The 23073-nt window shown below is 34.7% G+C and overlaps 1 protein-coding gene across 2 annotated transcripts in view; it reads left to right on the top strand.

Annotated features, from left to right (window-relative positions):
- LOC150087472 (putative protein phosphatase CG10417) overlaps window positions 1-23073 on the top strand; it is a 143286-nt gene that overhangs the window by 56638 nt on the left and 63575 nt on the right. Inside the window, exons 3-4 of one of the 2 annotated variants that reach the window (XM_090371205.1) lie at window positions 9785-9973; window positions 14078-14663. In XM_090371205.1, the coding sequence (XP_090227331.1) occupies window positions 9785-9973; window positions 14078-14663 (775 nt within the window). Of the gene's footprint in view, window positions 1-9784; window positions 9974-14074; window positions 14664-23073 lie in introns of both variants that reach the window. The other variant, XM_090371204.1, reaches the window with a different exon arrangement.

The following is a 23073-nucleotide window of genomic DNA, read 5'->3' as shown; positions in this document are numbered from 1 at the left end:
TGATCAATTTCATTATATAGAGGTTTGACTGTATATATAATAAATTTAATAGTGATTGTGGTGTATTATTTTTGGGTTATCTTGTAGTTATTCATTACTTAAATTTTTGTAAAATATTTTGTGATGACTAATATAAAGTAAAATATTTACCTGAGAGTAGTTAATTTTATAATATACATTAAATTTTATTACATAAATTCGAGGTCATCAATAGAAATGTAACATTTTTGGATGCATACATTTTTTGATGTATTCCACTGACATTACCAAGTTTGGTGTCATTAAACATTTAATTTAAGATATGGGAGTTTATTATACAGGGATCATACTGAATTTGGTTTATTATACCATATTCAGTATATGATCCCTGTGCACCCAAGCCTACAAATGTCATTTGAAATGCAGCTAGTGTTTCTTCTGAGATACCATCCACAGTGGCTCTTGTTTCACCTTTCATTTCTTTAATGGTATATGGATATTGTTTCTGTAATAATTCTTGGGGAATCTCCATAGGAAATAATCAGCTTGCTTCCTGAAAAAGTATGATGACCATGACCATCCAGTCCCATATCACCCAGTATGTTAATTTGAGATGACACTCATTAAAATGTTCTTTCACAAAAAAAAAAAAACCATATTTGTGTCTTGCTTCATCTTGTTGGAAAATGTTTCTTCCATATTTAGTCCTATGCCCTGAAGATTTGGAACAAAGTGATCCTGAAAAAGTTTCATGTATTTTTCTTCATTAACTGTATTGTGTAGGAAGACAGGATAACACAGCTGAACATGGGACTTCATGAATCCAGCTGATGAAATTGCATACCACAATTTCATTGTATTTTTACTATGCAAAGGCATCTCTGTTTTTTGACATGGCATCAAAGGTAGACGTTATTCACTACATACAAATCATCAGTGAATTTTTTTTTTTTTTTTTTTTTTGTGAACCCCAAACACGAGAGGTATTAGAACCTATAGTACTTAGTACCGTGCTTCAGTTGGAGGTTGAGAAGACGAAAGAATATATTTGTTGACATTGGACTTGAACTTCTGTAGATTGTAATTTTCAGGAAATACGTATGAAGGAAGGTTGTTCAGAAAACAGCAGTTGAATGAATAAACGAGGAAGATGAAAAGTTGGTTCTGTGAGTTTAAAGTTAGACAGTAAATGGATGTTGGCTGGTGACGGCACATGTTCGGACTGTTTTGAAAGAGAGAGTGGGCATTATAGAAGCCAATTCAGATGAACAGTGCCCATGGAAGTATCTGTAGAATAGGCATGCTGCAGAAACAGTACGTCTATGAGAAAGCGAGTGGAGAGACTGTTAGCGAAGAATCTTTAATTAACCTAACTGCCCTCTTCTGAATGGAATCAAGAAGCCTGAGAGAGGTTTGGAGGCAATATTCCATGGCTGGGCGGATTTGCGATTTATACAGAGTGAGCAGCTGTTTGAAAGAAAAGTAACACCGAGAGCGAAAGACAAAACCAAGTTTTTTAGATGCAGAGGAAGCAATATTTGTAATGTGCTTGTGCCAAGAGAGATTAGAAGTCAGGGTAATCCCCAAAAGAGATATATCATTTTGCCTAGAAATCGGAGTGTCACTAAAGATAAGCATAGGAGCAGAAGAATACTTTTTGTGAGATATAAGACAAGACTGAGTTTTAGAAGGATTGAAATCAACTAAGTTGTCTTTGCCCCACTGGAGAATTACCTGAAGATCGCCATTTAAGGAATTGGCAGCAGATTTTCGAGAAGTTGAAGCTGATTGAGCAGGACAAGATTTCTCAAAATGGAAAGTGGAATGCAATGTGCTATCATAGGCAAAACTATGGATAGGATTTCCAGTCAATGGAAGAAGGTGATTAATATACAAGAAGAAACGAGTGGGGGAAAGAACTGAACCTTGGGGGACACCAGCATTAGTGGAGAAGTTAGAAGACAGAGAGCCATCTACCATCATCCTCAGTGAGCGATCAGAGAGAAAACTGGATAACCAATTACTAAAAACAGTTGGCAAACCATAAGATGGAAGCTTGTTTAGAAGACCTTTTATGCCAAACACGATCAAAAACCTTTGAGATGTCAAGAGCAAATACTTGTGTTTCACCGAACCTTTCCATTGAATTAGTCCATAAATGGGTAACATAAGCCAGAATATCACCAGTGGATCGACACTGACGGAATACATACTGGCGATCATTGATCAGATGGATGGTTTCTAGGTAGTTTAAGAGTTGGCGGATAATTGATTTCTCCATTACTTTAGAAAGAGTAGAAGTAATTGCAATGGGACGATAATTGGATGGGAGGGATTTGTCACCCTTTTTAGGAACTGGCTGGATATGAGCAAATTTCCAAGCAGAAGGGAAAACACCTTTGGAATAAGAAAGTGAAAAAAGGCGGCAAAGAATAGGAGTAAGTTCAGGAGCACAGGTTTTCGGAACAAGTGGAGAAATACCATCAGGACCTGGAGCTTTCTTAGCATCAAGATTCATCAAAATCCTTCTGATATCCTTTTGACGGAAGACCACAAGAGGCATTGAATGGAGCATGTTGGGAATGGTGGGAGGTATTTTGCCAAGATCATTAATACATGAGCTGGAAGAAACATGGGATGCAAGCAGGTCAGCTTTATCCTTGGCTGAAGTGACAACAGATCCATCTGGTTTGGACAGAGGTGGGAGCAGAGATGGGCAAAAGTTGTGGCCAATAGCTTTGGCAAGAGACCAGAATGCTCGGCTACCATTAGGGCAAGAAGCAAGTTTTCTACTCTTAGCCTGTTCAAGCTCTAGTTTTGACTGATTAATAATTGCTTTAAAATTGTTGCAAGCTTTGGTGTAGGCAGAAAATGAAACTGAAGAATTAGAAACAAGCCAATTATGATATGCAACATTCTTCTCTTGAACAGCCTTATCACATTTATTGGAAAACCAAGGTTTAGATAAAGGACGAGATTTTAAAGTGGAGTTTGGGATAAAGGATTCCATTCCTTCACGAATAATTTCACTGACACGATCTGAGCAAACGTTGACATCGGAAGTTTTGAAACAGTAATCCGACCAAGAAAAAGAAGAAAAGAAGTCTCGCAGATCATCCCATTTTGCATTCTTGTATTGCCAAACAACACGAGGTTGGGAATAGCTATAAGATAAAGGTTCCATTGGAGAAGAGACAATCACCAAGTTGTGATCTGAAGCGCCTAAAGGACCTCTCACTTCGACCGTGTACTTAGAAGGGTTGTTTGTGAGAAAAAGATCAAGCGTATTGGCTGTATGATTAGGATTGTCTGGTATTCTTGTAGGTAAATGAACAATCTGTGCTAGGTCATTAGTAATTGCAAAAGCCTCAGCATCTCGACCTGCTGGGTCGGTGTGACTAGAAAACGGAAGCCAACTGGAGTTGTGAACATTAAAATTGCCAAGGAAAATTACCTCACTGTTAGGAAAGTTGGACTGGAGAAAGTCAAGTTGCAAAGAGAGGAAGTCAAATTGCAAAGAGAGGAAGTCAAAGAGCTCCAAGTGATTAGTGGAGTTGGGAGAATAGTAGAGACAACAGATGAATTTGACACAATGAGGTAGAGAGATTTTAAGCCGGAGAAGATCAAAGAGAGGAGATTCCAAATTGCCAAGTCTCTGACAGGGAATATCAGAACGGACATATGCACAAGTACCACCTTTGAGGCGAAAGGAATCATACAGCGAATAGTTTGGGCATCTGAGATGAGCAGTAGTTGAATCAACCGATAACTGAGATTCTGTCAGAAAAAGTACATGGGGTTTGGCAGACTGCAAGTGGAAATGGACATCATTAAGATTAGAATTGAGACCACGTATATTTGTGAAATGAATTAGGAAGTGCTTGGGAGGTTTAGATCTTTTCGCGATAAGCTTGCTCTATTAGTTTGACAATTCATGGTGTATTCAATAGTAAGAAAAAGTGGGAGGGACATGCTGTATGAAGTAATGAAATTTTTGGATATGGCGTACACGTGTTAAGAACATACCCAGATCCTTGACATAGCGTGGCCTCGACAATGCTCCCGCATACACACTACTCAGACTCCCTCCAGTCACTATCTGGCAGAGTAGAGGTAGCAAGATTATACACTAGCTGATCTGGAAGCCTCCTAGAGAGTTACCAATAGGTTCGGTCCGGTGTACTAACTAGTGGCCGGTCTGCGAACACCATTTTAGAGCTGTACCCTCGAAATGTAAGGAATATTGAATCTCGCCACAACTTTCATCGTAACCTCAAAAGTCATCAATCATAGTGCATGATGGAAGAGGTAGGGGAAGGGTTGACCGGAACTTAGCTCTAGAGACTAAACATGGGTTCCACCACTTCAAGCCTCCAATAAGCAAAGTGGTGGTATTTCACTGGTTGATGAGAGTCATCTACCACCTAGTACTGCCTGGTAACATTGAGGGGCGGCATTTCTCCATGTGGTGTGGGCGCCACACCTCGACCCCTGCTTACGTTGGTTCACACCTGGTACTCACCATATACTTGTTCATGGAGGTTATACCCAAAATTACTAACAGTCCCACCATCGTGAAGGTGCAAGTGGAGGATTTGGCTGTCACAGGCCGTCCGGACTTCGCCGAAATTGGGTCCACTTGACTTGAGTGTCACACAAATATCAGTTCCATTAGCGTTTTACACTCCCAGGTAGCAAGTACAGCTTGTCTGGCATATCTGAGAGAATGTCTGTGACAACCTGAAGGACCTATTTGTATGTGGTGAATAACTGTGGCTTAGTTTTCCAAATATTGAAGAAATTAATCACAACAGGTGAATTGCCATTCTCTGTCATTGTTGGTCAGGGATTGCAACTGCATTTCGTAAGTAATTTAATTTTTTTATGATTGAGTTTTGATTTTGAGTTTTAAGTCTTCTTATACAATGCTTAAAGTGAATGATTGTTTTCAACTCAGTTGTTGCAGCAGTCTCACATACTGTATGTGGGCAGTATTTTCACAGGTATCTTCAGACTTCTTTCTGACAACAACACACTTCTTGTCTGTCACAGAACCAGACTGTTCAAACTTTGCTAGTTTCAAAATTTAATAATACAATCTCATTTATCTATTTAGTGATACAATCTGAATATCATTGATGTAGTTCTCTTAATTCTCTGGAATAATTAGATCGGCTAGATCTTTCACTGATGGTTTTTAATGGGGCATTTTCTATTATATCCTGCTTCCTTGACAACCATAGCAGCTACCTTTTTTGACCCAGATGATGTCCTTATTGGTATGTTTCTTGATTGCTTTTTTTTTTTTTTTTTTTCTCTCTCTCTCTTCTAGTGAAAAGGTGCCATACTTTAATCCTATTTGGTTGGCTTATCTGTATCAGCACTACATCCTTATTCATTCACTAGCCATGCAGTTGGCTGTCTTCTGTTAGGATTGTTATGATATTTCCCTTCCCTAACTATATTATGTCTTCTGTTAGGTTACATCATGTCTTCTGTTAGGTTACACTACATCCTTATTCATTCACTAGCCATGCAGTTGGCTGTCTTCTGTTAGGTTACACTACATCCTTATTCATTCACTAGCCATGCAGTTGGCTGTCTTCTGTTAGGATTGTTATGATATTTCCCTTCCCTAACTATATTATGTCTTCTGTTAGGTTACACCATGTGAGGCAAGGAGGTGTGTTACCAGTTGGCTTCCACCACAAGATTAGCTTAGGAGATATGAACATCTCATGGTTAGATAGCCTCTAACCATGTGGTTTTCAATAATAGTAATAATAGTTTTAAAGTAAAATAACTCTTTGAATGTTTATAAAACTATTTCTGTAACACATAATCAGCTTGCTTCCTGTGAAATAAGCTAGATCTGCTGAGTATGTTGGCCATGACCATCCAGTCCCATATCACCCAGTATGTTAATTTGAGATGACACTCATTAAATTGTTCTTTCACAAAAAAAAAGAACCGTATTTGTGTCTTGCTTCATCTTGTTGGAAAATGTTTCTTCCATATTTAGTCCTATGCCCTGAAGATTTGGAACAAAGTGGTCCTGAAAAGGTTTCAGGTATTTTTCATAGTACAGACCCTGTTTCCAGTAAAATCCTGTGTTATAATCAGTTTTTAGTTAGGTATCTATTAAAATGTAATTCCTAAGACATAATAATAATTTGTTTCCTTTCACAAAATATTTTAATCAGTTAGAAAGCAACTAAAATAGTAATAACTGTAAAACCAATGAAATGAAAACAAATCACCATTACCAAATTTTTATACAGAAAAATTTGGTAATGATGATTTTTTTTCATTTTATTGGTTCTACAGAAGATTCACATGAACCTTTTTAGAAGTTTGCAAAGAAATGGTTGGGAGATGCTGCTGTAACTCTTTAATAGTCATATTGCTTAGCATTAAAATCTTTCTCATTTCCTAATCAGTGGTATGCTATAGTTTTGAAAGCTATGCCTTGAATCTTTTAAAACTATTGAAACAGTTGTTTTGATAGTAATTAATATATTACAGCATTTGGGTTTTTGTTTTTTTAAGCATTAGTAATGGTATATTTGGTATCGATCATGGTGTGTTTGGCATGGTATGTCATTCATGGTGTAATTATATTTTGAAAAAAAAAAAAAAAAAAGATATCTCCCCTGGAATCTGTTTTTTTAGCATTATGGTGATTAATGTATTAAGCTCTTGCATAATCAGAATTTTTAAAAGGTATGTGAGTGAATAAAAAAAACAAAAAAAAAAAACAAGATTTATTTTCATACTGACCTAAGACATTATTTCCCTAAATAATCTCTGTACCACTTTGGGCACCCATCCCATTTGCAGACCAAATTTTTTCTACTCTGTCTTCAAATGTCATATGATGGTTGGCACCAGTATAGAACAATCTCCTCATCATTATTAGTTTGGAATTAGCATTCTGGTGATCATGTCTCAATATCCTGAAAATATGGGGTTTGCAAATCACCACATCTCAACTAATAACCATATACAAAAGATGGTTGAGCATTTCCTAGCCAAGCTACTAGAGCAGGGGTGGGCAACCTTTTTAAATGACGGGCCAAATAAAATGCATGTGAAGTACACTCGGGACAAATTTTTTTAGCTTTCTATGATTTTTAGGAATATTAAAATTGTGTATAACAGTGTTTCTCAGAGTGTGGTCTGTGGCCTGGTACTGGTCCGTGAAAAGAAAATACCACTCCACGAACAACTTATTTGAAATATACCTACCTAAAACTATGAGAAAATTTCCGGAATAAATGAAAATGTAATAAAATAACAAATACCCAGTTATACTAAAAAATACTCATTAAATAAATATTTATTTGCCCAAAAAGACTCAAAAATATGTTAATTTTATATAAACTTTTGATAATAAACAAAGAAATGAATTACCTATCTTTTATTTATATTTACTGATGTTAATGAATACCTAATTGCATTATTACTGGTATGTTGAATGTCCTAATGGTAGTGACATTATTTCCTGAACCTATGAGTATAATTATTGAAAATACATTAATTTATAGCTATAGGTAAGCCATGAAAAAAAAAAAAAAAAAAAAATCTGCAAACACCAGCCCGCACTTGAAAAAGTTTGGGAAACCCAGGTGTATAATGAAAAAATTTCCATAAACAGTTTTATGTTATTTATTGTAATATTTATACATATGCATACATATAATTAATTTTATTCAAGATCAAATTACAAAAATACAATTATAAAAAAATTAAATCCAAAATTATTATAATTTAAAAGATTTTATAAAACCTTAATACATATGCATACATATGTATAATATTTATACATATGCATACATATGTATAATATTTATACATATGCATACATATAATTAATTTTATTCAAGATCAAATTACAAAAATACAATTATAAAAAAATTAAATCCAAAATTATTATAATTTAAAAGATTTTATAAAACCTTAATAATCTTAGATTTTCAATTATGCATTGCGATATGTTTCAACAAATACCTACATAAAAATAAAATGACAAATCCCTCCAAATTATTTACTTTTAGTCGACTATTCACTGATATTTGGCATTGAAATGCACAAGGGTATGCATTTCGATGTTTGACTGCAGTCACATTCTGCAGAGCTGAGAGTCCAGGATCGATTTCTGGTAACCGGTGTTACCAGAAGCTATGCATGCTTACCGTTTGGCAACACTGCTGCTTATTCGAATCGTGATATATGGCACAAATTCAAATGAATCATTAGATGTCACACAATCAAAATGTTAAAAACAATTTAATAACAGCAAATCTAATAAAAATTACAATAAACATAATTTCATGATATATATTCTTCAGTGGGCTGTTTACTATATATATTTTGAAAACAACAATGGGCCGGATTACGCATGTTCGAGGGCCAGAGGTTGCCCACCCCTGTACTCGAAGGATGTTACAGTACACTTGTGTTGTCTGTGGTTACACATTGTCCTGTAACAGAATTCATGTATCACCTTCAATCAAGCATCAGGATTTTTTTTTTTTTTGCTTTTGTTGGCATATTGCAGATCACTTTGGAAGTTGTTTGAATATTAAACCAGTTTGACTTTTTCATGAATTTTTTTTTTTTTTTTTTTTTTTTATGAAAACCCCAAACACGAAAGGTATCAAAACCTATAGTACTTAGTACCGTGAATGGGTTGAAGCAGAAGTATGAGGGGAGGGGGATGCCGGAAACTTTGCTCTAGAGACTAAGCATGGGTTTCATCACTTCAAGCCTCCAATAAGCAAAGTGGTGGTATTTCACCGGTTGATGAAAGTCATCTACCACCTTGGCACAACACCAGAGCCTGCAAGTAAAAACCTTGCATGATTATTCCAGGGCATTTTGAAATACTTTATGTTCACCTTAGTAGCCACATACTTCCACAGCTTACTGTTTTGCTTGTCCTCTGTTTCATAGTACTTCTGCTCTGCCTCATCTACGTTCACAGTGCAATTCAAAATTATCTTCCTTTCAGTTGTATAATTCATCAATTGCAGCAGACTCAATCCTATTACAATTGTTTCTTACAGATATTAGGGTATTCATTTTTGTGAATCTTTATGTATCACAACCTGTCATGAAGGATGGTGCAAAACACTATCATCCATATAAAAACAATGGCTGATGCCCAACAATTGCACCTTTGGGGATGGGAAATTGGAACATGCTGAATGATTATTGTCACTGTGAATGCCATCTTCCTTTTTTGCTGTGCATATTGTCAAATCAGTACCTGCTTTATTTTAACTTTCACCTTTTCTCAGCTTCTTTGTTAATTGTGGTCTTGCTGTTATACTATGATAAAAACAGCAAAATACACTAAGTTTGTGTAGTGGCAAAATCACAATCACAGAAGGAGCAGAGGGTAAAATATCTGCAAGAAATTATTTCTGTTAGTAATAATTAGTAGCTTACCTTCATGAGCAATTGAGGCTGACAGCTTAAAGAAATGACTCCCTCTTCACACCTACATGAGGAGGGAGTCAAATGGGCATATTTGGTTTTAATTAATTATTTTCCTTTTTATTTATATATATATTTTTTGCTGGTGCAGCAAATACCTAAAGCATCCTTGTAATATGTGGCTAATACTAATAGATTCTAAACTTTACACAAATGAAGTGCTTTCGTTTCAAGTATTTTGATAAAGATAATCTGTATAACATATTAAAATATTTATATTAAACAGCATTAATATTTTTATTTATATTTTTCAAGCTTTATTTGGATAAGTAAGATGAGCCAAATTCTCAATATTTGTTTGTAGGTGCTGAGGTTGCAAAATATTGTTCTCTTCATTTTCCGGACTTTCTTCTTAATGTGGCTGAATACAAGAAAGGTAATATTCCACAGGCATTAGAAGATGCTTTTCTTGAGTTTGATGCTACTCTGACAGAGCCAAAAGTAATAAATGAGCTAAAACATTTAGCAGATTTAAGCGACACTTCTGATTCAGGTAAGGAAACAACGAAATAACTATTAAATAAATTTTAGCATGTAAAAAATGATAACCTTTCTATTAATTATTTCCAGGTTGCAGAATATTATTCGTTAAACATGATGAAAACTTAGCTTTGATTATTTAATGAAGTGGTTAGGAAATTGGAAAAATTTTCACAGTTATGGCAATTGAAATCCTGCTGTTTTGCATAAATGTTTTACTAATGCAAAACATGGTTACTTTGGTGTTTCATTTTGGTGGAATACTCTGTTTTAAAAACTCCTCAAAGCATCTGTGTGCAGTGGGAAACAGTACAGAGATTTTAAGATGTTTCCAACAACAGCCTGACATGAATGATTGATATTTAAAGATGTCCATTGAATATGTTTAATGAAGTTTTAATTCTTCAAATAGGCCTCTGGGGTTGGGTATATTCATACTATGATTTTTTAGTGTTTCTCACAAACCATTGAAGTAAAAACCAAAAGACGAAAAAACGAAATTCTTAAAATTTTAATATTTACAATAAATTTATTTACAAACAAAACCAAGTATATTTTATTGTATTTTAAATTCGGTATTTGTATTATCACCTTGTATATTTACTGTATATCACAGTTGTCTTATTTTAAAATTGCTTTCATCAGTAATATGGTATTTTGTTTTGTTTGTAAATAAATTTATTGTAAATATTAAAATTTTAAGAATTTGGTTTTTTCGTCTCTCGGTTTTTACTTCAATGGTTGGTGAGAAACACTAAAAAATCATAGTATGAAGTTTTAATGTTTATTTCATCTAGCCATATCATAAAAGTTTTTGATTTTATCTTTATATCCATTTATGTTTGCTTTTCTTGAATCCCAATTAAGGTTTAATTTTTATTATTAAAAAATAGTTATTTAATCCTAATTAAGGTTATCCTGTTTAAATGTTTCCTTTTTCTTTTAAAGTACATTTTTTATGGTCAACTGCTCTAGAACTAAAATCCCGTATTTTCCTAGATTTTAAATTTTACTTGCATTTTAGATATAATGTTTCAATTCAAAAACATACCTGAAGAGCAATTTGAAATCTTCTCTCCCCATTGACAGAATTCCATGTCAGTGTTGTTCTACAAGTTTTTGCCTATAAGTGATGGAAAAGAGCCAAAAATTGCATTGAGATGGTTTCAACAGCAGTAACATCATATGGGAAATAGTTTCAAAACAGGCTGATGTCAAGTTCTAATTTTTATAAACTAGAGAAGGTTAAGGCAGGAGCAAAAGTGGAAAAGAATATGAAATGGTTGCTACATTGAACTAGAAAATGAATTAGTGCAGTATTTCCCAAGCTTTTTTGCTTGCGGATCTCTTTTAGCTTCGAAAAATAACCACAGATCCTCACATTCTAGCTCACTTAAATATGGGGTGTCCAGATGATAGGTATCCAAAATTAAAAATTTATATCTCAGAAATGATTTATTATATGTTTACATTCTACCCTTTCCTGACTGACACAAAAAATAATTGAATAATCCATCACTATTTCTTGAGTATACAGTCAATCGTACCTCATAGGCTACTAGTGTGAAGAATTGTGTTGTTTTTTTCTTCTCACAGAGTCCTTTAAAGTGCGAGTGATTGTAAACAACCGAATTTCTCATGTCGGATGTGACATCCAGTCCGTAACAATATTTAGATTTTGTTTTAAAAAATAAGTAAACTTCAAATTATCCATGGGAACTGTTTGTGAATCCCTTGGGATCCACATAGCACAGCTTGGGAACCACTGAATTAGTGTATTGATTCCTGCAAAAACAGAAAATGCTCTATCTATGAGTATTTTGTAAGAAAAAAAAGCAACTCATTGTGCTGAGCACGAACCTAACTAATTTTAGATTGAAATAATATTTCTTACAAAAAGGATATGATTAAACTATTGGCTTCTCTGGCCTAATGTACTTCTCCAATATTTTCTGGTACATTCATGAATGAACCAGAAAATATTGTTTGTACTCCGGCACAACCACCAGGTCAGTGGAGTTTACAATAAATCAATCAATACAAATGTTAATCATATTTAGCAGTCACGGGCTTGAACCCCGATCCACTCAAAGAGTGTGTGCTCCTGCACTCTCGGCTATGTCAAGCCTTGACCACTGGAAAGAATCTCTGCCTCACCTGAAGGTGTATGAACCATGATATTTTAAATGCAGATGAAAATGTGTCTGCTCTTGGACAAAACCTTGAAAAGATTGTTTGCCATAGTCACAAGCATTGGAAAGAAGCATAGGTTGGCAGTTTTGGTGGTGGTGGTGGGGGGGGATTGCAATAGTTAAGCTCTGTTTCCCATTCTGTTATTTTCCAGCAGAAATTTGATAACAAAAGGCAATTTTGATTCCCAAACAGTTACAACCAGAGATAGCTGTCTCTCCTTTCTTTGTTTCTACACATTCATGTAAAGATTGCCTGTTTTGATTTTTACAAATTGAGATGGAACCTGAAAAAGTTAAAACATTTGATGATTGGAAAATTTTAAAAACAAAAGTGCTGTAGGAACAATTTTAAGTTTACCCTGCTGCTACATAATAGTTCACCTTGATGAACTAATTCCAAAAGTGTCATATAGTCACCATGCCAAAGTCCCACTGTTGAGTTTCTTTAACATCATCATCTTTTATTCAAGCAGTAATTACCTGTATTTAGGTTTTGAAGTACCACAGACCTCCGAACTACTTGCTTTGCTTTTAAGCAACTTAAGGGCAGATGTAGAATAAATACACAGATGCACCCCAAACTGTGAATATCCATACTTACTGTTTGAAATTATTAATATATTTTATTCAGGATACTTGAAGATAATGTGCACAAATGAGCACATTAACTAATGTCTTTGAATTCTTTTTTGATCAAATACAAATTGATGAAAGTTGCTGTGTTGTCGTTGTTTGTTGTGCTACAACCTAAAATTTTAGAGGTCAGTAAATTCTTTATGTCCACCTAATGCTTTATGGACTCATAAACATTAATTCTATTGCTAATCTTGTACACAACAGCCCTGTGACCTAATGTACTTCTCCATATTATAAATTAATTTAATGGTGCAGATATGCCTTAATCCTACAACAACTGTGTGTTATACTGAGCACTGACTTTTCAAAGTTGTTAGAGTGTGTTAGAAATTTTTGGGACTCTGAGGTGAAATCCTCACCCTTTGCAATGAGTTCTGGATGTCCTGTGTGTAGAAAGAAAACACTTTTTGGCATATGGGTTTATATTTAAAAATGCACGTTATGATCCATTTTTGATCTTCATCTGTGGTAAAAATGACCAAAAGTGCCTTAAAAAATTGATGCTGAAAATATGTTGGAATGTTCAAACTTGCTGCTGTTTTTTTTTTGCTGGATTTGCCTATTTCTTAAAAAAAAAAAAAAAAAAAGCTTGGACATGAGTGTTGTCAGAAAATGGATTAGAGTAAATTATCTCTACAGTACCATACTGTCACCTTTTCTTTAAGAGATGAGTCTGTTGTCATAAAGTCCATGAAATATGGAGCATAAATTTATATGGTGCTTTCTTATAAAATCTTTACAGATTTTATAAGAAATTTGCATCTTTGCTTGGATATAAATTGTGAGAATTTATGTTCCACAAAGTAATTGTAAAACTTGCACATGACATTGGATATTGCTATATACTGGTGAGGGGCAATTTTAAGATGTACTGTGTGATATACTGTAATCCTCTTAATTCCATTTAGTCATTATTGTTATGCTTTGTACACTGTACTTGTATATTCATATTTTGATAATGATAAAACTTTTTTTTTTTTTTTTAATTAAATGAGATAGGCAGCCATATATTTTATTGTATGTAGCTCCCATTTAAAGCTTTCCTTGAAATAAGATGCAAAACTTGATGCAAAACTTGATGCAAAACTTCCACTCCTGAAGAAATGTTTTAATCACATTTTTGCTGTATCTACTAAATTTCCTGAGATTTTCAATAAATTGGCTAACTCTGTGGTATGAGAGAGAGAGAGAGAGAGAGAGAGAGAGAGTAGTATATGAGGTGCAACAGAAAATTTAAAGCAGAATTTATTATATGAGACTTATAATAGTGATTAAATTATTTTCAGAAGATGAAGATAATGAACTTCTTAATCAAGAGGCTAAGATGCCGTTGGATGAACTTTTAGCTCGTTATCAAGAAGAATCAGTACCACTAAAGGTAGCTCCACATTTAAAACATTTTCATAACGAGAAGCCCAGGTCACCAATGCTGCGTGCCAAAAGGGATGCCATGGGTGATAGTTCAAGTGATGATGAAGATTGTGAAGCCACATCTTGTGATGATGATAAATCAGAAAGACTAATGAATGGTGAGAACAGTTCGGATGATAGTGAAAAACAAACTTGTGATTCAACAGTAGATGATTCTGATTTATCACATAAAAAAACTCAAAGTGTAAAAAATAAGAAGTGTAATAGTAGTCTGCAAAAGGAAGATTCACATAAAAATGAGAAAGGGGATGGTGAAGCAAGTGAAGTGACACAGAAAGAATGTACTACTGTTACATGTAGTGAATCCACTGAGGAAAAAGGTCCTTCCAGTTCTCATTCGGGAGAATTAGTGGACTCATCAAGAGGAAAGCATTCACTTAAAATGAACTTGGATTCTTCAGATAGCTCAGAAGACAGTGATGAAGATTATGGAGAATCAGAAAGGTATGTTTAATCTGAACCATTTTCAATATATGTTCGTGTTTACTGGTATTTGATTTTTGCAAGAATTTTTATTTGCAAAATTTGACAGTAGATGATTTTATTTCTTGTCAGCAGTGGTGATAGTAACATTTGGTTTTGATTTGACTGTCACTTCACAAAAAAAATTTAATTTGAAATTTTTTTTTTTATATATATAAACTAATTGCTTTCACAGATTTAAAAAAAAAAATAAATAAAAAATATAAACTTACTATTTGGAATCCCACTTTTTCTAAATAGTGTAAGGAACACTTAAATAACTATGGCATTAGCATTTTCCTTTCATCATCACCTCCCAAATGAAGATGTCATTTGGGAGGGTATATTTCTAATAATTTAGGATGAAACTTTTCTTCTAAAATAAAAATATATAGTAAAATATATAGTAAAGCTTAGTGGATTTTAGCCTACACAGTTAAACTTTGTTATAATGTCATTCAGAAGTCTCCAGTATTCTCAGCATTATAACCAAAGCTGACATTTTTTAAAATTATATAGAAACTTAATGAAATTTAACCGATATATGAAAGCATACATTCAACTGATGTAAAATATATACCTCCTTACATATCAAATTAGTTATGACCTTTCACTATATGCTGTATTTCACTTACATAGGTATGTAAGTGAAACTCTTTATATACATAAATGTATAAAAAAACACATTATTTGTATTTTACATATTTCATAATATTGTATTATCTAACTAAAGTAATCCTTGTTGTTTTTTCTTTCTTGACCAGAAGTATTTTTCTAAATCATATTTAATTTTCGTAGTTTGCAAAAAAAAATTATTGGTCTCTGAATTTTTATGAGAACAGTCTACAATTTTTGCTGCTTTGATGTGCTTCACTAATAGTCCACTTTCATTCTACATCTCTTTCAGCTTCTTTTCATCTTCTCAACCACCTTGTACCCTAATTTGATTCTTCAGTTTGCTAATAGTGTCATCATCTGGTAAAATTTGTGGTGTGAGGACATAATTGACTCATAAGCATTTTAAAACATATTCATTTGAATCTGTGTGATTTGTACCTTGATTACATTCTGATAAAGTTAAATTGTGATCTTTCTCATTAATATCAATGGAATTAGTCCTAGGAATAGAAACTCCTAGGACCAACCATCAATCAGGATTTAGTACTGAATTCTGTTTGATGAAAAAGTATTACAGATGTGATCTGTTTCGTGCTCTTCCACATTTTCTATCACATCCAGTGTTGTTGTTGTAGGCACCTCCATAGCCAGGTGGGCAGGAGCAGCAGTGCATAGCACACACTTCTTGATCAGACCGGGGTTCGAGCCCGTGACCACCAAATACGGAGGATGCGGAAAGGTCAGGAGATGACCACCGTATATCCCCGGAGCAATATGGCCTTAGTTGCTAATGCTCCTAAAAAAAAAGTGTTGTTGTAGCTGTATAGTTTTCCCTCTCTTTTTCAAGAAAAAATCATTTTAAGCAAAATTAATTTTCAAAAATAGGGACTTCATATAACCCCTTGATCCATTAATTGCAGGACACATGTTAGCTGGAGGAAATACCAAGTTTCATGTTGATTATCTTACTTTTGTCAACTTGGTATGAAAAAAAATGGTATGCTGGTAATTGTCCAAAAGTAGAATTTTTCAATTATGTGCCCATAATTCAACATAGTAACTCCTGATTCAAACAAGACTCGTCATCCAGGTATTTTTATTTTTGTGTGACTAAGCAGGTAACTTTTAATGTGTTTGAAATGGCAAATTTTTAGATTTTCTAATGACAAACATTTCTTTATTTTATTTATTTATTATTTTTTTCTGTTGTTACATTCAAATTAGCACAAATAAATTTAAGACACTAAATGCACATGAATTGATGATATTTATAAGATTGTAATCATTCCAAAAAAAAAAGTCACAAGTTAGGCCAGAATGTATATGTATGTTGGGTGCCTCCGTAGCCAGGTGGGCAAGAGCAGCAGTGCGTAGCACACGCTTCTTGATTAGACTAAGGTTCAAGCCTGTAACCACCAAATACGGAGGATGCAGAAAGGTCAGGGAATGACCACCGCATATCCCTGGAGCAATATGGCCTTAGTTGCTAATGCTTAGTTGCTGCTAAAAATAATAACAATAACAATATGTATGTTGGCAACATGGATTCTGACCTAACCCAGATACAATGGTAGGGACTCTATGCTGAATGCCTTTTGATTAACTCAGTACTTGAGGAAATCTGTAAGGCTTTGGTGGGGGGGTTATCAGTGTGCCCCACCCTAGTAGGTAGAAGAAATCTGTTTTGTCAAGATAGAATAAATTTGAAAAAGGTAGTGTGAGGGTTTTTGCCAGTATTTTTAAGTAGGCCTTAATTGGGGGTTCATAGGAACTGTTAGTTAGGTGGGACAGGATTGATATAGATACATGCGTATCTTGTGATATAGGTCAAATTAATTCTTGAACACATCTCAAGGGTTCTTGCTCGTGTCTGCAAAAGCTGATATTGGCAAGATGTGCTGAGGAGGAGGATAGCAATGTTTCAAACAAATGGAAGCTAATGCTAGGGAAACAAGTTTAAATAAATTCAATATCAGTAGTGTTATCAATAGAATGAATAAATATGAACTCTGATTAGAACAACCAACTAATCTTAACCATAATGCAGCTAACAGAAATGTAGTGTCACCCAGAAATGATGGTTTTGAGTTTTATTATGTTATGTATAACATATTCATACAGGATATGCAAGATAGAAGCTGCTGAGGGGAAAAATCATGATTCTTATCAAAAGCAGTCTGAGTGCAACAAAAGCTTACCCAGATTTAGTACTTACCAGGCCAGCATAGAATATGCTTTAGATGGATGCAAAGGTGATGAGATTGGTAAAGAGTCGGGAGGGGTATTCTATACATCAGATGTGATGTTAAAGAGTCTGTTGAGAACCTCTACATCCAAATAGAATGGGTGAGCAAGTGTGAATGCCTTATTATCCCAGCTGATATTTTTAACAGATTTAACTGGTATTTTGCATCGATCTTTACAAAATGAAAGACCACTCCCAGTGATGAGAGGCTGTGTGAGTGAAGCTGAGCAGTATGAAATTAGTTTTATTTAAATGACATCAGATTGTTTAATAGAAAAACTTGAGCCCAAAGGCAGTTTTTTACCTTATCGGTTGGGGCAAGTAGGAGGGAAACACTGCGGGTGCAAAATTTTAAAATAAACTGGATGATTGTTATTTGTAGAGCAGCATGTTAGGCAAAATACTAGGGGCGAGAATATTCTAGACCTGATCATTACCCACAAACCACATGACATATGGCTCACAGTAGAAGAACCATCAGCAGGAAGTGATCATGCAGTTGTTAATTGTGGAAGATGACGAAAGAGTCTGCAGTTAAAGGTAAAGGCAGTAGTTTTAATTTCAGGGGAGGGAGACTGTGACAATTTAAGAAACTACATAGCCTCTGACAACTGGGCAGATAGCAGAGTAAGAGTGAATACATTAAAATTATAGAGGTAGCTGCAGGACATCAATAATGACAGACTATGCTTAAAGGCATCATGAATTCATACATACCATAAGAAAATATAGCATGAGGGGAATATCAAAGTGGATGAATACAGAGCCGGCCAGTCTAATAGAGCAGAAAAAGAACATTGGAAAGTTGTAGTGAAAAAAAGTGCTGAAGCCTATAACATCTAGAAATTGATCTGTAATAGTACCACAAAAATGATTAGGTCAGCAAAGGATGAGTATGAGAAATCACTAAGAAAGAACGTGGACAAGGAGTGGTTTTCATGTATAGAATACAAAGAAGAAAACGAATTGGATTGCATCCTTGTGTAGTGGGTATGGAAAAGTATTAGATAATCCTAGCTGACATTACTGATGAATTGAACAGGTACTTTGCATTGGCCGTTAGAGATGGAAAGACCTTTCCTAGTTAGCAAATGTAAGGAAGACTGGATCTTGCCATGGTGCCCATCATAATCTCAAAAGACATCAGTCATACTGCATGAAGGTATTGATGGGAATGTTTATTTGGATTTTAGTGAAACATTTGACAGACCCTCATAAAGGGTTACCATATAAGTTGGAACATTTTGAGATCATGGATAAGGTTCTAAGATGGGTTTCACGGTGGCTATAGGTCAGGAATGAGGATTGTGATTAATGCTTGCTCTTCAGATTGGTCTAACGTTAGATGCAAGGTCCTCAAGAATTAGTTCTGGAACCTCTGTTTCTTATTTCTACAAATGGGATCCACAAAGGAAATTTATATAAAAATTTACAGATGATGTGATTGAAAAGTGGTTAATCACTGGCAAGTAGCACTCTTTCTTTCACTATGACTTGGTTAGGCTTAAGGATAGTCAGAAAAGTGGCAGCTATGTTTTTATGCAGCAAAATGCAAGGTTTTCTTACACATGGGGAATGTAGCCCCAAAATAATTTATGCACTTGGTGAGGTTGAATTAAAAACAGTAGAGGAAGAAAGGGAGTTATGATATGGGCAGACATGAAGTTTTCCAAACGATGTAGACAGGCAGCAAGGAATCTGCATGTTGTCCTATCAGTTGTATTATACATTTTCTTGTGGAGATAGAGGTCATAACCCTGTTGTAAGGATTACACTTGGAATATCATCTCCAAGTCTGGAGATTGCACCTAAAAAGAAAAATAATCAGGCTTCTTGAAAGGGTCTAAGGCAGGGCCCCCCCACTTGGTGAGACCTACAGAAGGGTGCCTGTATGAGGAAAGACTTCAAATATGTGGGTTTAGCATCCAGGCACTTAGAGGGGACCTGATTCAAGTCTAAGGATTTTAAACTACAGTCAGGTCTAAAATCCTTATAGATCAGGTCACCTAGGTTTCATTCATTTTTATCCCCATTCAGAGGGGATAGTAAAATGAATGAAGGGAAAATTTTCAATGTTATAAGTGATTCAAAATTTTCAGTGTTATAAATAAATTGAAATTTATAACATTTTCAATGTTATAAATTTCAGTATTATAAAGGGGTTATAAATTAAAATTAGGGAAGAGGTTTAGACTGATAAATAATATTCTTGTGGACACCAGCCAGACTGGAAATGTGATTTAAAAAAATCAAATGAAACCTGGTGCAAAGATGAGTGTGTATCTTTGCACCACGTTTTGTCTAAATTTTTAACTACCATTACTCACATTCAGTGGGTTTGTAATGAAATTTAGCGCATCCAAATAAAAATATTACGTTCACCCAAAGCTCTCTTTATCTTTTATTCTGTTACACAGTTTAGTCAGTGAGTTCTCATTAGGGTTTTGCGTAAATTATTTCCGGTTGGAATGAAACCTGTCATTTTTCCCTGAACTGCTGTGGAATTTTGAGCTGTGGTGGTGTTCAAATCGAGGTAGATCGGGGATGTATCACAAACTGAAATTCCTGGGAAAGAATAGAAGGAATTCAAGGGGAAGCTACAAGGCTGGTAAAGATGAATGTAGTGTTTTGATAACCCCTTAGCCAAACATCTGACACTACAGCAACCAGTAAGTAATCAGAGTCCTGTCTTTTGAATTGCTCACAGTCATAAAAAATTAAATAGAAAATCCTGGAACAAAATATAAATATTCAAAGTTATCTAGTATGTAATTAGTATCTAGTTATCTAATTTTATCCTAGTATGGATAAAATATTGACATTTAAAACTAAATAGTAAAGACTATTTAGTAATATATTACTAAATAGCCTTTAATATTACTAAATAGTAATATATTCATCTGTAATTATACAGATGAATATATTAAAATGAATTTAATAAAAAACTAGGGGGCTTCGCCCCTTGCTCGCCCACCCCATGCAGGCTTTTCTACCTAAAATGGAGGTATAGGAAATAAGTCAAATCTTTTCTAAGTAAAAGATACACCTGTTGAAAGCTAATCAGGAAATGACCTATGTAATTATTTATCTGTGCATTTGTAGTGTGTGGCCTCAAGGTTGAATAAATATCATGGTTAACTCCGAAACAGTGTACACCTCCAACATGGCGGCAAGCAAAACAGTGGGAAAGCAGCTATTGACAAGTTGACTCCCATATTTCAACAAATGGACAGGAACAAAGCAATGATTGGCAGACGCCACTGCTTTTCCCATCCACTGTCCTCCTAGGTTGATATGCTAGGGTGTTTTTCCCCACATTTGCCGAGAACTCCTTTTCCTGTTTTAAAACAGCGGAATGGAGTGATAAACACCCTACCTAAGCTAAGCCTCCCTCCTCAACAACACAAAGCAGTCAGAAAAGGGAGGTGCCTTCACCTGTCAATTATTGCCACCTTCCTCTCTTTCATCGAAGTACCTGCTAGTGTATACTATACAGGTGACCCTTGCTTAACACTGATAATTCGTTCCCGAAAAACAGAGCGCCAAGTCAATCTGCACTAAGCGAGTGCCACATCCCATAAGGTAACATATGTATTTGTAAGTTGTGGTCGGTGCCATAGGATATTTCCTAATCAATAATAAACAGTAGTGAAAAGATGCACAGATGTCGGTCAAAATGTTTAATATTCAAATATTTGTACATATAAATATTGTGCATTGCATACACATATAATTATGTGGTAACTACTTGTGTATCAAAATTAAACTTAAAATTCCAATTAAAATCATGAATTTAATTGATCTAAATTGATTTTAATTGATTTAATTTAATTGATGAATTTCATCATGAAAAATGTGTCGATTTTGGGTTGTACTTTGGCCTATTTCCTGGTAAACTAAAAGGAGTTTTAATTTTAAATCCCCCCGCACTGTTACTACCCAACAATAAAGTAAACCGATCCTTCACCGCTTTGAAACCTGGCATGTTTTTTTCTTCTTTCAATATGAAGCTTCTTTTAGGCATTCATTTTCAAAAAAAGTCCTGCTTTATCTTTGTGAGAAACTTGAGAAGTATAACACATAATAATACCCTTCAATAATTTTAACAAGTTCTTTTTTGAAAGTTTCGCTCCTTGATCTGCACTTGCGGCTTCTTCCTGGGGCTGGTTGAATAAATCTATTTAACCAGCCCTAAAAAAAAAAAAATGGTTCCACAAAATTTTTTTGGGTGAGTTTTCTTCAGATCATCATATAGGCAAATCTCTCTCTCTCTCTTCTTTTTTTTTTTTTAAATACTATTTAACTTAACTGAATTCTGCATCGGATATTTCTGGATATTGGATAATTCTGCATTTTATCTTCGATAAAATTAGTTAAAGTCTCCATTTCAATCCTAATAGCTGGCCTAGCCATAGTTGCTTTCAGTGGAACAGCTGTCTTTCCCACTGCTAAAATTAATTCTTTATTTTTTATAATTGTTCTTACAGTTAAACTTGCCAGTCCTAAATTATGGCACACATCCACTTGTCGTTGACTGGAATCGATTCGCTTCAAAACGTCTAATTTAATTTTCAAATGCAGTCTTTTTCTTACATTTGTTGTCTTTGTATTGCGTCCAGACGTTGCTTTTTCATTCTTATCCGCCATTATTAACTCTTCGCAAATGTAACTGCGTTGGTTGCATTAATTATGATACAGTGTTCGAGTAAACTGGCCATACCATACTGAGTGATGACTAGACTTTGGATAAATGCATATAACGCAAATATTACAAGCAGTATACTTGATCATTTTTTTAAGATGTTGATCTCGGAACTACATAACAAGTCACTGTACAGTCAGTCCTCGTATAGCACGATAGTTGTGTTCCTAGAAACCCTCGTGCAATGCAAAATCGTGCAATATAAACAACAGGCCCTATGAGAAAAATAGGGTTGGGTGCCGACAACCCGAGATTGATTACCAAACACAATAAATAATCGTAATAAAATACGTAAGTATTTTATTATGACTATTACATAATAAAATATTGCTAATGCTTTTGCTTCTATCGTAAGCAGACTTGTTTATTGTTTAATTTTCTATCCAAACAGATGACAGCCATTCGTTCCATCTCTTCCAATTCTTTGTGTCTTAATCTAATGGATTTTAATTACACTTGGAGTTGTTCCTGCTACGAAAGTTGTTTTTATTTTCTCTGCATTCTTTGTAATTCTCGGCATTGCCTCATTTAGGTCTGTAGCACATGCAATATCACATAGTCTTTCATTTCGCTCAAAGCGTTTCACAATTTCATATTTTTTCTCTATCAACAGAGGCGGACTGGCCATAAGCCTTACCGGGGAAAACCCCGTGGGCCGGAGGCCGGTGTGATTTTGGCCATAAACCATAGTATGAGGCCACTATAAATTTTCCCGGGTAAGAATTTTTGACCCAGTCCGCCTCTGTTTATCGATATTGCTTTTGTTTTTCTCTGTGAATCTGCAGTGTCTTCACTAGGACGCTTCCTTTTCACACATTTTAAGTATT

The sequence above is a fragment of the Mastigoproctus giganteus genome, chromosome 4, assembly GCF_048544385.1.
Source record: "Mastigoproctus giganteus isolate SK-2022 chromosome 4, ASM4854438v1, whole genome shotgun sequence".
Lineage (NCBI taxonomy): Eukaryota > Metazoa > Arthropoda > Arachnida > Uropygi > Thelyphonidae > Mastigoproctus > Mastigoproctus giganteus.
This window is presented reverse-complemented; position numbering and strand designations above follow the sequence as displayed.